Source organism: Heteronotia binoei, chromosome 5, assembly GCF_032191835.1.
Source record: "Heteronotia binoei isolate CCM8104 ecotype False Entrance Well chromosome 5, APGP_CSIRO_Hbin_v1, whole genome shotgun sequence".
In the NCBI taxonomy this organism is placed as follows: Eukaryota; Metazoa; Chordata; class Lepidosauria; order Squamata; family Gekkonidae; genus Heteronotia; species Heteronotia binoei.
Window position 1 is genome coordinate 115,117,052 of NC_083227.1, and position 15,553 is coordinate 115,132,604.

General features: G+C 42.5%; 2 protein-coding genes across 2 annotated transcripts; one reads left to right on the top strand and one right to left on the bottom strand.

Moving 5' to 3' along the window:
* Positions 1 to 2,776: 2,776 nt before the first annotated feature.
* HIGD2A (HIG1 hypoxia inducible domain family member 2A) lies at positions 2,777 to 10,438 on the bottom strand. Its single transcript, XM_060240212.1, has 2 exons — positions 10,150 to 10,438; positions 2,777 to 3,131 (listed from the first exon to the last, which is right to left on the bottom strand). The coding sequence occupies exons 1-2, from the start codon at positions 10,292 to 10,294 to the stop codon at positions 2,965 to 2,967; spliced, it is 312 nt and encodes a 103-aa protein (XP_060096195.1). The 5' UTR covers positions 10,295 to 10,438; the 3' UTR covers positions 2,777 to 2,964.
* On the top strand, positions 10,231 to 15,456 carry NOP16 (NOP16 nucleolar protein). Its single transcript, XM_060240210.1, has 5 exons — positions 10,231 to 10,731; positions 11,488 to 11,602; positions 13,201 to 13,270; positions 14,605 to 14,711; positions 15,088 to 15,456. The coding sequence occupies exons 1-5, from the start codon at positions 10,625 to 10,627 to the stop codon at positions 15,229 to 15,231; spliced, it is 543 nt and encodes a 180-aa protein (XP_060096193.1). The 5' UTR covers positions 10,231 to 10,624; the 3' UTR covers positions 15,232 to 15,456.
* The last annotated feature ends 97 nt before the right edge of the window (positions 15,457 to 15,553 follow it).

Sequence of the window (15,553 nt, forward strand, 5' to 3'; positions counted from 1 at the left end):
CAATTAACACGTCTTGGGCTCTGGGCCTAGCAAACATTGCTGCTAGAAATACGGCCAGTCTGAATCCCTTCTTCAGAATGAGCACTTGGAATACCCGCTATAAAGACACGTGCACCCTGATTCTAGGCATTTTATTCACACAAGTCTGTGGTCAGATAAGGTGTGCATGTGAGTGCATCCTGAGCAAAACTTACAAAAGAAAGAAGCTTAAAAAAATGTGTGTCTCAGATTTGAACTGTCACTTTAAATTTTGAAACACTCTGGAAGAGTAGAGGAATATCCTTTAGCACGCTCTAGTCACCCTATGTGAAATAAAAGGTTGCTCAACTATGTCTTACCAGTCCATAAAAAGTTGCTTACTTCCTGTCTGCATACATATACCTATTCATCTCAGGATAAATTATGTCTGGCAAGCAATTCATTAGAAAGGATTGTTCTGTGCCTTAGCTAAGGAACTCACTGCAAACTGGATATAACTTACCTACGTTTAGTGTTCTTGAGAATGCCTCCTCTTCTGCCTTTTCTCCCACCGAAGGGGGGATGTCTTTTGCATTGACTGTCAGTAAAGCTTGGAAGTTTTTACTGATGACAGATGCTCAGCATAACCTGGACTTGTGCATAAACAAATACTGTATTTTACATCTTGTGCTGTAAGGTGCTAAGCATTTCTTACAAAAAGAGTAGATGAAAAAATAGGAACCAGTTGAAATTTTATTGGTTAGGCTGGCATATAAGAAGTTCTCTATTATGTTTAGGAGGCCAGTCTTCTGAAACGTCTGGAGCCCTTAAAACCCGGTTAAGGTGATATAACAAGTAAGACTGAATATTTAAAAATTACCAACTAGTTCTCCCTAGTTAACACTGGCTGTAGAACACTGCAATGAACTAACTCCCAAGCTGTAAAACAGACAACCCACTCCTTAAGAGGAAAAAAGGTAAAACAAGCAGACAAGTGCATGCCACTTGGCTACAAGTACTCCAATCATATGCAGGTTACTTATCTCTCTGACATGACAAGGCACACAGTGCTATTCTTCTTACATCTCCACTCTGGCCTTATAAAGTTCAGCTTAGTTAATGATTTCTTAAACCCTGCAGGTTGCAATGCAGCTGTTGAATAATTTAACATACAACTCAGGCTATACTACTATGCAGCCCTGAAGAATAAGTCCCATTAAACTTGAATTTCTAAGCAGATGAGTGAACAATTGTGCTGTAGGAACCAATGGATTTAGTGGAACTGACTTCTGAATAAATATGCAAAGTGCCAGTCCTCTTGGCACAGACTGTAGTGTTCAACAGAATTTGCAGTGTTCAACAGAACAACAAAAATCCAGAGCAGATGAAACAGCTGAAATGGAAGCCAAGCTCAATTAAATCCAACCCTTCTTTAAGTCAGGTTCAGATGTGCCAAACAGTCTTGTTACTTCTATTCTGGGTGACAGCTTGGTAGAATGAAAGCTAAACTAGTGCACAGTAATGGGCTTTAACAGAGGGGTTGTTGAAAACTTTTACCACTTTTAGTTCATTTATTCACTTCAGACTGATGTCTTCCCAGATTTTTCCATAGTTGTTACATGTCTGGGGTTATAATTGAATCTGTACACAAAAAAGTAGGGTCCTCCTAACACAGTATTAGTTTCCATTGCTGAGAGTGATGCAACATCTTGGGTGTATGGGGTGCCACTCTAAACTACTCTTGATGGTGTTTGCTTTTTCTTATTGACTAGCAAAGTATGTGTCAATAGAAAGGATGGGGAAATGCTATGTAGATCAAACCTTTCCTCCCACACATATTTTCTCAATCTCACACTTCGTTGTTGGACACAGATAATAGCAAAGATTTGTTCTAAAATCCTACAACTGGGTAGTAAATAAGGTTTCTCTTAACAACAACAAACATACCCCTAACCCTACAATAATACAATGATATATGGATAGTGAATACAGTAAACTTCCAAGAGGATGGTGAGGATGCAACTTGGCTTCCTTCATAACACAGCAATTACTACTTGATACGCTGAAGAACAATTCCAACTCTGCCTATGAACAGCCATAACTGTACTTTATACACAGAATGGTTGTATATTAAACAGCACTTTGAAAATAAACTTTTTCCATCACTCCATTCCATGTGTCTTCACTTACACCCCGCACTCTAAGCCGCACATCCATTTTGATATGTCCTTTTCACACTTCCATTGCAGCACCCCATATCAATCACGGACCACTGCACATAAACCATATGCAAGCTCAAGCCATGTTACTGTTTTCTCGAGGCATATGTTTTATCTTCTTTTCCCTGCCTTTCCTCCCAAGCCAGCGGCCTGAATACTCTTGGAATGGATAGCAGCTGGCACAAGTTCCTCATAAAATAATAATTAAAAACACCATGTGCCCAGGGCAGAATATGTACAGACTGATAGCTGGCAAAGAGAACAATAAGCAAACTTTGGTTGTAGTTCAAGTTAAAATGGGAACATGGTTTTATAGATCACATTGCCTTTTCATCTCTACCCTACTGGACATAAATATGAGTTTTAAAGAGCAACCATAATCAGAGGAGCCGTTACCTACTAATCAAATTTTATTACCGGCTACTCCCTGTTCCTGCTCCCTACGTAAAACGTAAGTATTCCCACTGCCCAGAAGGCAGTAAAGACACTTCTGATAAGCTTTACTAATATCAAGGACTTAAGATTCTGGCCTTGTTACAAAGATGATCTTAGAACAAGGCTGTATCAATAGACTGGGAAAAAAATTCATACACTGGTGACAAGGTTGAATAATTTGCATGTATTCAATATTATTTAGGAAATGCTTAGAACACACTGGCACCTGATGGTCATTCTAAAAATATCACTGAAACATCATTCTCCGAGCTTTGACAAGTGCCCTTCTCCACGGTAGAAAGACCCATTTTTATGCAGTAGAGTAGGACATTACTGTATACTGGCAGTAGGTTCACTTCTGTGATTTCATTGCTGTAACAACCACCCCCACCATTAGGGCAGCAATGGTGAAGCCTTGGGCTAGAATACGTGCTCGCATCATAATCTGGGACTGGTGGCTTTTGCCTCTCTTGAAACAGATGAGTCCATAGGTCAAAGCTCCTGCTGTGCCAAGGCAGCCTAAAGGGAAGGACAAGAAAAAGCAGTCAGTGAACAGAAAAGAAAATGTGATTTCCTGTCTCTGGTCTTGTGAACAGAAAAGCTTATGTTCAAGGATGCTTTTTCAGTCTCAGTTCCCCCTTGGCTATATACTGTAGTTGATTCATGGACGAGCATGAAGACCTGGTTTCAAGATAAAGATAAATGCCTGAATATAACTTGCTGGGAGGCAACATCATTGGCCATGGTCCCTATGTCCTGTTCATTGGCCCTTCACCAAGGGATAGAGTTGCCAAGTCCAACTCAAGAAATATCTGGGGACTTTGGGGGTGGTGCCAGGAGCAAGGGTGTGACAAACACAATTGAACTCCGAAGGGAGTTCTGGCCATCGCATTTAAAGGGACCATGCTCCTTTTAAATGCCTTCCCTCCATTTGGAATAATGAAAGATAGGGGCATCTTCTTTTGGGGCTCATAGAATTGGACCCCCCCAGTCCAAACTTTTTGAAACTTTGGGGGGGGGGGTTGGGGGGGAGGCACCAGATGCTATGCTGAAAATTTGGAGCATCTACCTCAAAAAACAGCACCCCCCCCCCCAGAGCCCCAGATACCCATGGATCAATTTTCCATTTATACCCTATGGGAATCAGTCTTCATAGGGAATCATAGAGTGCCCAGCAGACATTCCCTTTCTGATGACCCTGAAGTGGGGGGAGGGCCTCCAAACTGGGGGATCCCCTGCCCCCCCCCCCCCCGGGATTGGCAGCCCTAGGGAGGGAGAAGGAAACAGACAACAGCCATTTGCTCACAGGCCTGAACAGGACCCCTCTGGGGGCTTGATCTGGCCCACAGGCTGCATGTTCTAGAACCCCCGTTCTAGAACATCAGGGTCAGCCTACAGTTTCAATTTCCTTTAGTTAAATTCTAAACAGAAACAGGAGAGTAATATCTACTAATAGCAGGCCAATCCTTCATCTCTGAAGTTACTTGTGGTTACTGCAGTCACTTAGCTTTGCAATGCTATTGTTTCTGTCCCTGAGAATTGCATGACCAGGGGACAAGCCACATTGACCTCAGTTCTTGCTCACACATGACACCATCATGAAATCACTTTGGCAGTGGTTTTCTTGTAACAACTACAAAATCTACTTATTTAGCAAGGGAGAAGAATCTTGGGGACATCAATGCTAACTGCATAAGATTTAGAATGAACTTCTACCTCCTGTTACAGAAGTTGAAGATCAGTCAGAAGCACAATGACCCCAATGTTTTTCTGTTTATTATATTTTTGTAAATCACCTAGGATCACATCAGGGGATAAAAGCAAAGTAAAAATACTCATATATTTAAAATATTAATAATCTCTACTCTTCACTGATTGTTCTAAAGGCAGTTAACAAACATACCTACAATACAGTTGTTGCACTACAATTCCTCTAAGAACAGCAACAATAAATCTTGCCATGTCTGCTAGAACTGCGCCCACTTTTTTACTTCCACTAAGGCTCTGTGCCCTTAACACTCAAGCAATGGATCACTCTGGGTGGCCTTAGGTCATTTATGCTTGTGTGTTGTGGGGAGAGAAATGGAATGTGATTATAAGCAACTTTGAGACTCCTAAAGGTAGAGAAAAGTAGAGTATAAAAAACGGATGTACTAAAACGAATCACAGGATGGTCCATAGGAAACAATAGCAGAGCCTGGATGGTCCGCAGGATATAAGAGAGATTGTCCATTGACTTACATGGGCTTCACTGAAATACATTGAAGCACAGAAACGTCTGCAACAAAAACCTGGAATGGATAAACTACTCTCCCATTATATCTCATGAACCATCCAGGCTTCCATCCAGGCTCTGCTATTGTTTCCTATGGACAATTGTCTGCCAACCTCCAGGACTGGATTGACAGGAGAAAATGTACCTTGCCAACCTCCAGGACTGGATTAACAGGGGAAAATGTACCTTGCCAACCTCCAGGACTGGATTGACAGGGGAAAATGTACCTTGCCAGGACTGGATTGATTGGGGAAAAGGTACCTTGCCAACCTCCAGGACCGGAGTGAAAGGGGAAAATGTACTTTGCCAACCTCCAGGACTGGATTGACAGGGGGAAAGTACCTTGCCAACCTCCAGGATTGGATTGAAAGGAGGAAATGTACCTTGCCAACCTCCAGGACTGGATTGACAGGGGAAAATGTACCTTGCCAACCTCCAGGACTGCATCGACTGAGGAACATGTACCTTGCCAACCTGCAGGACTGGATTGACAGGGGAAAATCTACTTTGCCAATCTCCAGGACTGGAATGACAGGAGAAAATGGAACATTTTCAATGGAACATTCAAATCTAGCATGGCATTCCATATAATTCCACAGGTCAAGCTATTGTGGAACATGCTAATCATACATTGAAACCCACTCTTCAAAAACAATTAAAAGGAGTGAATTAAAAGGTTCCTATCCAAATGCAGGTTCAGGAACAATTGAATTTGGTCTTATTAACTTGGCGTGGTCCAGTTTCCCTTATTACCTGGGGCCGCAGGCATGCTGCTGTGTTCTCTCTTACAGGTCCTTTGTGGGTGCCGGCTAAGTGTGTTCGTCCTGCTCATGGCGTGGCATCAGGGTCTCCTAAATCCGATTCCCAACTTCAATCTCAGCCTCACCCGGGAGATGGTGCAACGCCCACACACCCAGACAGCTCGTGATGTCACATGGGGGGATGTGAAGCGTCTAACTAATCAAGCTCAACAAACGGAAGAAGCTGGGCAAGAGCCATCTCCAGAGAACTTGGTGGCTGCTGTTTTTACAGCTCACAATGAACTCCGTGATTGTTCTTTGTTGTTTGTGTTTATGTATTTTGTCTCCTGTCAAGGCGATTAGTTTTGGAGATTGTCTTCAGTTTAATATTTGGGAACGCTTAGCTAACATAAACAACGTTTCACATTTTTGTCTGACACAACACACTGGTTTACATATGTTATTAGCAAGGCTTCAGGAACTGATACAGCTCTTGGTAAATGTTTAAATGAATCCCAGATCTCTTATGCAACTTTACCCAACTGGCATTCCCACCTATAAGCTTCCAGTGGATGCCTTAACTTTATATACCCCTTATGTGGCTAACCATGAAAATCTTACTTGTGCAGATGGTAAATTGCTCCCACCATAAGCCATTGCATGGTTGCCTGCAAACAGTTGCCCCCTTGTGGAAATGTAATGCAACAATTAATGTAACCTGTAATTATGGCCATATTCCCTTACCACCTGGTTGGTTTTTCTCTTGTGGCCATTGAACTTTTAGTTATATTCCTGCTAATATATCTCTTTCTGTATGTTGTTTAAGTCGCCTTGCTGTGGTGTTGCCTCAAAAATCCTGGCTTATGGAATCCTCTGCCTCACGCATTAGCAGAGAAACTGTCCCCTTAGACTCTACCTGTGATTCTTCTGATATGGCATTATTATCTCAGGCTGAATATGTGTCTTGTTTACAAGAATATGTAAACCGTCAAGAGACGAATATACTTTGCAAGCCAATAATGCATATGTATTAGTTAGCAATTGGAACAATACACCCCTTTAATACAATCGATTCCAGAGAGTGATGGTGAGGGGTCGGAATGTTTTTGATACCCCATAAAAAACAGAAGATGAAGGAAATGTCAACGGTCTGGCACACCAACCTTGATTTGACTTCATCTGTAGACTCAGAAGGCAGTCTTAAAAAACAGAAAAGAGTGGGATGAAGGAAGGGTCAACGGTTGGCAAACCAACCTTGTCCTGAATTCATCCATAGACTTAGAAGGCAGGCCTTCTGTGTGCTTTGCCCCTATGCAAGAATGCTGAGGGCCTTGGAATGTTCTGCCCTTTCACCTCCTTCCTGGAATACACATTTGGGGTAAAAAGCGAAGGTAAACATCTGTCTCCTTACTCTGCATACCGCTAGTAAATGATTGTGTAAAGACAAGTGTTGGATTAGTGTTGTTTTAAAAAAAAATTATGCTGTTTTATAATTTTAATGTGTCTATATGTTTAATTCACCTAATGTATTTTAATTACTGTATTTATAACATGTTTTATTGAATGTTGTTAGCCGCCCTGAGCCTGCCTAGGCGGGGAGGGCGGGATATAAATAAAATTAATAATAAAATAATAATAATAATAAGTGTATAAAATAAAACGACCAATGAAAAATAAAAGGAACCATTGTCAGGCAAGACAGAGAGAGACTGGTGCGATGAACCTCAACCCTGAGTCGTGTGACATTCCTACAGCTGGGGATCCAACATCTCCCCTGACAATCTAGTTTTAGAGGTTGTCAATCTGCCCTTTCCTCTCAACAATCTAGTCCTGGACGCTGTCAATCTCCCTTTCCCCCGGACAATCTAGTCCTAGGGGCTGTCAATCTCCCTTTCCCCCTGACAATCTGGCCCTAGAGGCTGCCAATCTCCCTTTCCCCCTGACACTCTAGTCCTAGAGGCTGTCAATCTCCCTTTCCCCAGACAACCTGGCCCTGGAGGCTGTCAATCTGCCCTTTCCCCTGTCAATCTTGACCTAGAGGCTGTCAAACTCCCCTTTTGCCTGTCAGTCTAAAGCATAAGAGAAGCCATGTTGGATCAGGCCAATGGCCCATCCAGTCCAACACACTGTGTCACACAGTGGCCAAAAAACAAACAAACCCAAGTGCCATTAGGAGGTCTACAAGTGGGACTAGAAGCCCTTCCACTTTGCACCCCCCACAAGCACTAAGAATACGGAGCATCACTGCCCCAGGCAGTTCCAAAAAAATGCTGTGGCTAATAGCCACTGATGGACCTCTGCTCCATATTTTTATCCAATCCCCTCTTGAAGCTGGCTATGCTTGTAGCTGCTGTCACGTCCTGTGGCAGTGAATTCCACATGTTAATCACCCTTTGGATAAAGAAGTACTTCCTTTTATCCATTCTAACCCTACTGCTCAGAAATTTCATTGAATGCCCACAAGTTCTTGTATTGTGAGAAAGGGAGAAAAGTACTTCTTTCTCTACATTCTCCATCCCATGCATAATCTTGTAAACCTCTATCACGTCAGCCCGCAGTCGATGTTTCTCCAAGCAAAAGAGCCCAAAGCATTTTAACTTTCTTCACAGGCAAAGTGTTCCAAACCTTTAATCATTCTAGTTGCCCTTTTCTGGACTTTTTCCAATGCTATAATTAGTGCAAGAGGCTGTCAATTAGTGCAAGAGGCTGTCTAGTGCAAGAGGCTGTCAATCTCCCTTTCCCCCTGACAATCTGGCCCTACAGGCTGCCCATCTCCCCTTTCCCCTGTCAATCTGGCCTTAGAGACTGTCCATCTCCGCTTTCCCCTGTCAATCTGCCCCAAAATAGAGGCTGTCATTCTCCCCTTTCTCCTGTCAATCTGGCCCTAGAGGCTGCCAATCTCCTTTTCCCCCTGTAAATCTGGCCCTAGAGGCTGTCAATCTCCCCTCTTGCCTGTCAATCTGGCCCTAGAGGCAGCCAAACTCACTTTCCCCCCATCAATCTAGTCCTAGAGGCTGTCAATCTGCCCTTTCCCCTGTCAATCTAGTGCTAGAGGCTGTCAATCTCCCTTTTCCCCTGTCAATCTGGCCCTAGAGGCAGCCAAACTCACTTTCCCCCCATCAATCTAGTCCTAGAGGCTGTCAATCTGCCCTTTCCCCTGTCAATCTAGTGCTAGAGGCTGTCAATCTCCCTTTTCCCCTGTCAATTTGGCCCTAGAGGCAGCCAAACTCACTTTCCCCCCATCAATCTAGTCCTAGAGGCTGTCAATCTGCCCTTTCCTCTGTCAATCTAGTGCTAGAGGCAGTCAAACTCCCTTTTCCCCTGTCAATCTAGTCCTAGAAACTGTCAATCTCCCCACTCCCTTGACAATCTGGCCCTAGAGACTGTCACCCTCCCCTTTCCCCTGTCATTCCAGTCCTGGAGGTTGACAGAGTACCTTTTCCCCTGTCAATCCAGTCCTGGAGGTTGGCAAGGTACATTTCCCTCTGTCAATATAGTCCTCGAAGTTGACAAAGCAACTTTTCCCCTGTCAATCCAGTCCTGGAGGTTGGCAAAGTACCTTTTCGTCTATCAATCCAGTCCTGGAGGTTGGCAAAGTACCTTTTTGCCTGTCAATTCAATCCTAGAGGTTGGCAAGGTACTTTTCCCCCGTCAATCCTATCCTGGAGGTTGGGAAAGTACATTTCCCCCTGCCAATCCAGTGCTGGAGGTTGGCAAAGTACATTTTCACCTGTCAATCCAGCCCTGGTGGTTGGCAGAGTACTCCCCACCCCCGTCAATCCAGTCCTGGAGTTTGGGAAAGTACATTTCCCCCTGTCAATCTAGTGCTGGATGTTGGCAAAGTACATTTTCACCTGTCAATCCAGTCCTGGAGGTTGGCAAAGTACATTTTCCCCTGTCAATTCAGTCCTGGAGGTTGGCAGACGATTGTCCATAGGAAACTATAGCAGAGCCTGAATGGTCCATAGGATATAATGGGAGAGAAGATTATCCATTCAGGTTTTTTGTTGCAGCCGTTTCTATACTTCAGTGTTTTTCAATGAAGCCCATGCAAGTCAATGGACAATCTTCTGTCCCATTATACCCTATGGACCATCCAGGCTCTGCTATTGTTTCCTATGGATCATCCTATCATTCGTATTAGTACATCCCATAAAAAACCTACTCTTCTCCTTCAGTAACTTATCTTACAGGATCGTTGTGAGGAAAAATGCAGGAAGATAGGATCATGCATACCGCCTCCAATCCCAAGAAACACGGGCGGGACAGTAATGCTATAACAACTTCATGACAGCTAGAAATTCAACAGGTGAAGTCTTGTTCATTGCTGCATTTTTTTATATTAAAAGAAAAGCTTTCTCTTTTGAATTATGGCCTATTAGAAAGAGGAGCCTTAAGAAAAGAGCAGGCTCCTGATTCCCGCCCCCCCCCCCCCCCCGTATTATGCCTCTCCCGCAAAGGTTCCGTGTGCAGCTCATCTCGTGAGCAGTGCCTTCACCTCTGTCCTGAGCCTCCCTCTTACCTATGGGCACAAGCGGGTTCTCGCGGGTCTTCCGTAGGAATTTTTCTTTAAATGTCTCCTCGCGGCGCTGGAAAGCGCTGGGCGTAAAGCCTTCGATGACCGGCGGATGGCTGGGATCAAAGGGTGGCGGAGCACTCTGCGCCATTGGAGACCCTACACCTAAGGCCACAGCAAGGGCGGGGGAAAGGGCTTCGCTCTCACTACACTGACGTTCTCCAGCCACCGTACACGCCAACCTCTAACCTGGAGGTTAATAGCGTTTGTGACCCGGATATGGAAACGGTCACATATAAGCAGCTATTTCTTTCTGGGAGATGTAGTCCTTTCGAGGGTTTTGTTCGGAGAATGTTACTATACTTATGGGAAAGCAGAACTACATTTCCTATCAGCTACAGCGGTAATCGGTCTTACTGTGCTGGTAAAGGAATCTACATTACGGAACCGCGTGTGTCGTCTGTTTGGTCTTATTGTCGTGATGCCGAAAGCCAAGAAAAAGAACAGGCGGAAAAAGTACAACTACAATGTGAACCGCAAGAAGCTGAACAGGGCTTTTCGTAAGCGAGCGAAGCCTCGTATACAGTGGTAAGAAGACACAGAGCCAGTTGGGGTTTAACACAAAATGATGGAAAGATTCGAGTTTTAGTTGTACAATCTTTTCAGGGGACGAATTAGACAGGAGGTTTTCCCTTTACACTAGCAGGAAAGATATTTGAACCACACTGAGATTTTTTTTTACATCAGTATGATAAAGATATGGACTATATTGAGATAGTGCCAGAAGCAGCTCTGGTTCTACCTTTGTCTCAGTTTAATCCAAGCACTGTAATTAGGCCTGAAAATAGTAACATATTTTTGTATATTTTTGCACGATGTGATGTAGTATGCTGTGTTGTATTTGACAGGAACGCTCTTAACAACTACCTGGCGTTGGAGGCTGGCTTTTTTTTTTTTGATAGCCATAACTTCCATAATGGGTTTCTGTGAGATTCTTGGAATTATTGAAGAATGCATCCAGCAATTTCAGTATTTAACTTAACTACCATTAGGGGAAATGACCCACCCTTCGGTTGTAGCCCTGTCCAGTATTTTATTGATGAATCTATCAGTAAAGTGCTACCTCAAAACAACAGTTAGCACTGCACCATGTGCTTTCCGTGTGATCAAATGTTGCAGAGCTGCAAAGATTCTGACATGCTTTGAAAAGTTAATGCCTTTGAAGTTCTCTAGGCAATTGAGTAGAGTGGTTAATGTGTGACAATAGATGTGTGACAGTTCTCATGAAGGGAGAGGAAGCCCCTTTAAGAATGAATAACATATGTGGCTTTTCTTTCTTTCTAGTTCCCAAGTACGACATGCCTGGGATCACACAAAATCTGTATCACAAAACCTGACTGAAATGGGACTGGCTGTTGACCCAAATAAGGCTGTTCCCATTCCAAAGTTAATGCAACCAGTAAGTGAACTCCAAATAAATCTGTGATTTGTGGGCCAAATGAATGGCATAATCTGAGTGAAAGCTTATATGATGTTTACTGCTTCAGTTGATAATCTGCTTGTGAAGAACGGATGCAGTCCCAACAAGACAGTTTGCATGAAACAAACAAAAAACCCCATAAAAGTGCACCATTTATGCATGGACAAAAAAACCAATGTATCTCTATCAGCAGTTAGACTGTAAATAAATATACCTGAGAAAGATGTAGTAGCAAAAATGTAATCTTATTATGTTCTTGTTTACATCCTGCTTGTCAATCCAGTTAAAGCCATCAAAGCAGTGAAGTTAAAAAATGTTTAAAAGCTACTTTACACACTATACATGTATGTATGTACATACACACTCAAATTACCATTAAAAACATAAATAGGGAGGAGGCTTAGTGAGGCAATGCCTCAAAAACAAAAATGTTTTTACTCACTGGTGGAAGATAGTGATAGAAGAGGATGAGTAAATCTCCTTGGGAAAGGAATTCCACAATTTTAGTGCCACAGCTTGGAAGGCCCTTTCTTGGATTCCCACCATCTAGCCTCCACTGTCTAGCTATTGAAGCAAGGCTCCCAACGTAGTGGTCAGGTGGGTTCATTTGGGAATAAACAGTACTTAGAAGTATGCTAGTCCCAAACCAAGGTTTTATAAGTCAATGAAGCAAATTGGAAGCTGGTGTAGATGGAACTAGACTGGATTGATATGGTCCCTATAGCTTGTTCCATTCAACATTCTTGCTGCATTATGTCCCAATTATAGTGCCCAGACATTCCTCAAGGGCAGCCCTGGGTAGAGCACATTGCAGTAATCCAATCTACACGTTAACAGGCCCATCCATAAGAGGGGACTGCTTATTAGGTTTGCTTGTCTGTGAAAATACGAAAACCCCGAGATTTTAAAATGTTACATAAACTCTCTTCCCCTGCCCCTTCACACTAATAAGGAACATTTTGGGGGCTGTACAATAGAGTAGGTTGTTTTTTCCATGGCTGTTCAGGTGAGTCGTTGGTCCAATCAAAATGAAGCACTATTTTGTTGTTCAGTGGAAGCAGGGCTTTTTTTGTAGCAGGAACTCCTTTGCATATTAGGCCACACACCCCTGATGTAGCCAATCCTCCAAGAACTTACAGTAGGCCCTGTAAGAGCCCTGTAAACTCTTGGAGAATTGGCTACGTCAGGGATGTGTGGCCTAATATGCAAAGGAGTTTCCACTACAAAAAAAGCCCTGAGTGGGAGATAGACTACCATTAAGATTTGCGATGGTGTTTTATAATTATGGTTCCTACATGATGTTGAATTCTAAGGAATTCTGTTTTTTGTTATATATATCACCAGTGATCTCATTGGTGATACTGTTGAATTCAGATTGGATCAAGCACACTCTCCTGTAAGATTAGCAAAGTAGAAAATGATACAAATAGGCATAACATAAAAAATGGACTAATCTTGCTAAATCCATCAGGCAAGGTAAATATTACCCACAGGTGCAGCTTAAAGTAAAGAGCATCCAAAACAATGTATGGAAGTACATCATGAATAACATTAACCAACTTATCTTTCAACTTCAGGTGATGAAAATGGAAATTGATAGACATGAAAAAAAGACCAAAATTGTGCGGAAGCCATATGTATTAAATGGTTGGTATTTATATATTTCATTTCTCGTCCATCTTTTTTACTGAGACTAGAAACATTTTTTTATTTAGTAGCCGTGTATAAAATATTAATTTGAATTGGACAAGTCTACAGGCAGTTATAATTCAGTCAGTATTGTCTACTCAGGCTGGCAGCGGCTCTCTAAGGAGTCAGGCAGAGGTCTTTCACATCATCGCCTGTCTGGTCCTTTAACTGGTGGTGTCAGGGGTCGAACATGGGGCCTTCTGCACGCCAAGCAGATGCTCTGCCACTGAGCCATTACTGTGAATATAGAGAATAATGCAAACTTTACAGAGCACACTTGTGTATAGGAAATAACAGAAAGAAGTATGTGTGTTTCTCTCCCTCTGCTTGTTGCCACAAAAAAAATTGCACATGCTGTGAAAAAAACTGTCTTCCTCTAACTTTGTAATTCCTACAAAAAATTACAGGATAGATTTTAAGCTAAAACAGTCAGCATAGATACTTCAGGAGTCAGAACCATCATTCATTTAAAGTGTCTTGCATATACCAAAAGAAACACTGGACACCACCACTTTTTGTTCCTTCAAGGGGAATGCAATCCCATTCCCATTCATGTAACACATACGGTAATTAACATACAGGCAGCATATTTCATCCTGTGCCTTCAACTATTTTTGTATGAAAATAGAATCTAAAATGCCTGATTGCCTTCCCATACACACAAATCATACATCACTGTTATCAGTGATGCTTAATGTTCTAGGTCACTTTCATTAATTTTGGCTGTTAGGATTATCAGATGAGGTTGAACATACCAAACTTGCTGCTTTTGTAAAAGTGGGCACTGTAGTTGTCAGAGAGAGGCTGAATAGCTATGTTCTTGCTAGTTTAGCAGTCTTCCACACTTGCAGAGCCAGGAACTACCTCTAAACCAGAGTTTCAAAATGGGATTCACCTTTAAAGGTTTTACTATTAAGTCTCTTAGGGTGACCAGATATAAAAGGGAGAATTCTGGTGGGTGCAGTATTGTTATGGAGGGGTTTCTTTGCTGAATTCTTTTCTCTAAGTACTGAGGAAAAGTAAAGGTCTCGTCTGCTTTGTAGCTGGTCATATTCCTGGTGTGTATTTAGCTTTTTCTTTCCATAATCATCCTTTAACCAACCTGAAAAAAATTAGCAGAGAGCCACTGGTGTGTCTCAGTAGGGCAGAATGTGACTAACCTGAGGGTCAGAGCTGATCACTTGAAGACCAGTGCCCTAGTCAGATCTCAGTGTTTCTGTCGGAACAGGCATTTGCAGTGTGAGGTAGTTTTCCATTTTATTGTTGTATTGTCTCCCCTCTCCCATCCCCAGAGTTGGAATATCAGGCCAGCCTGCCAGAGAAGAAATCAGAGACCCTCTCCAGAGATCTCATTGACTACGTTCAGCACATGATCCGGAATCATGGTGAAAACTACAAGGTAGATGCTTGTATTATTGAATATGTGGAAGATTTTAAGAGCCTTGTTTTGAATGCTTGCAGCTGTCAGCATTATTTCCAGAACTTCCAGGTCTCCCTAGTAGAACATGCTCATTGGCATTCTACTGGCTTCCTCTTTTCATGCATGACTGATTTCCTGTCAGATGAAACCACTTGTTTCTGTGCTGAACTCCAATGGATTGCATGTACCCTTTGAAAAAAATGCCTTTTTCTTTGCTTACTTCCTGTTTCTATTGTGAATAGACTGGCCTTGTGTTTTGATGCACAGCACAATGATTGCCTTCTGTGTGTGGGAGAGCCTTCTTGAAGCTGCTGCTTGACTCTTTCAGCTATTAACTCTTCTCTTCAACTTTCAGGCTATGGCTCGTGATGAGAAGAACTATTACCAGGACACACCAAAGCAAATAAAGAGGAAGATCAGTGTATATAAACGCTTTTACTCTGAGGAGTACCAAGCTTTTTGTACCTCTCTGCAGCAGGAAAAGATGGACCACCAATGACTTCGAGCAATAGGAAGAAGCACCTTGCAACGCATTCTGGTGCTCAGAAAATGCAGTTTGTGTTAAATGTAATCCTACCATTTCATGAAAGAACATGGGACTACGTCTTCACAGATGGAATTCTTGGTTGGAACTGGTGTGGTAAAAAGTATTGATTTTGCAGTTTTTACCATTCTGAGGGACAGGATTTACATTTGATAAAATAAACTACTTCCAAAACTGAAAGTCAGTACCAAAGCACAGCTACATTTCCTATTCTGGCTGAGTGGAGCAAGCAGTGGTCTTGCTTGTGTGGCTTTTTAGAGAATCCAAATCTGATGAT

What these genes read in the sequence shown, in the direction of transcription:
- HIGD2A (XM_060240212.1), bottom strand. Translation starts at nt 10,294, where the DNA reads ATGGCGCAGAGTGCTCCGCCACCCTTTGATCCCAGCCATCCGCCGGTC. An exon ending in GAACCCGCTTGTGCCCATAG is followed by an intron (nt 3,132 to 10,149) that starts GTAAGAGGGAGG and finishes CCTTCCCTTTAG; the next exon opens with GCTGCCTTGGCACAGCAGGA.
- NOP16 (XM_060240210.1), top strand. Translation starts at nt 10,625, where the DNA reads ATGCCGAAAGCCAAGAAAAAGAACAGGCGGAAAAAGTACAACTACAAT. An exon ending in TTCCAAAGTTAATGCAACCA is followed by an intron (nt 11,603 to 13,200) that starts GTAAGTGAACTC and finishes TTTCAACTTCAG; the next exon opens with GTGATGAAAATGGAAATTGA. An exon ending in ATCATGGTGAAAACTACAAG is followed by an intron (nt 14,712 to 15,087) that starts GTAGATGCTTGT and finishes TTCAACTTTCAG; the next exon opens with GCTATGGCTCGTGATGAGAA.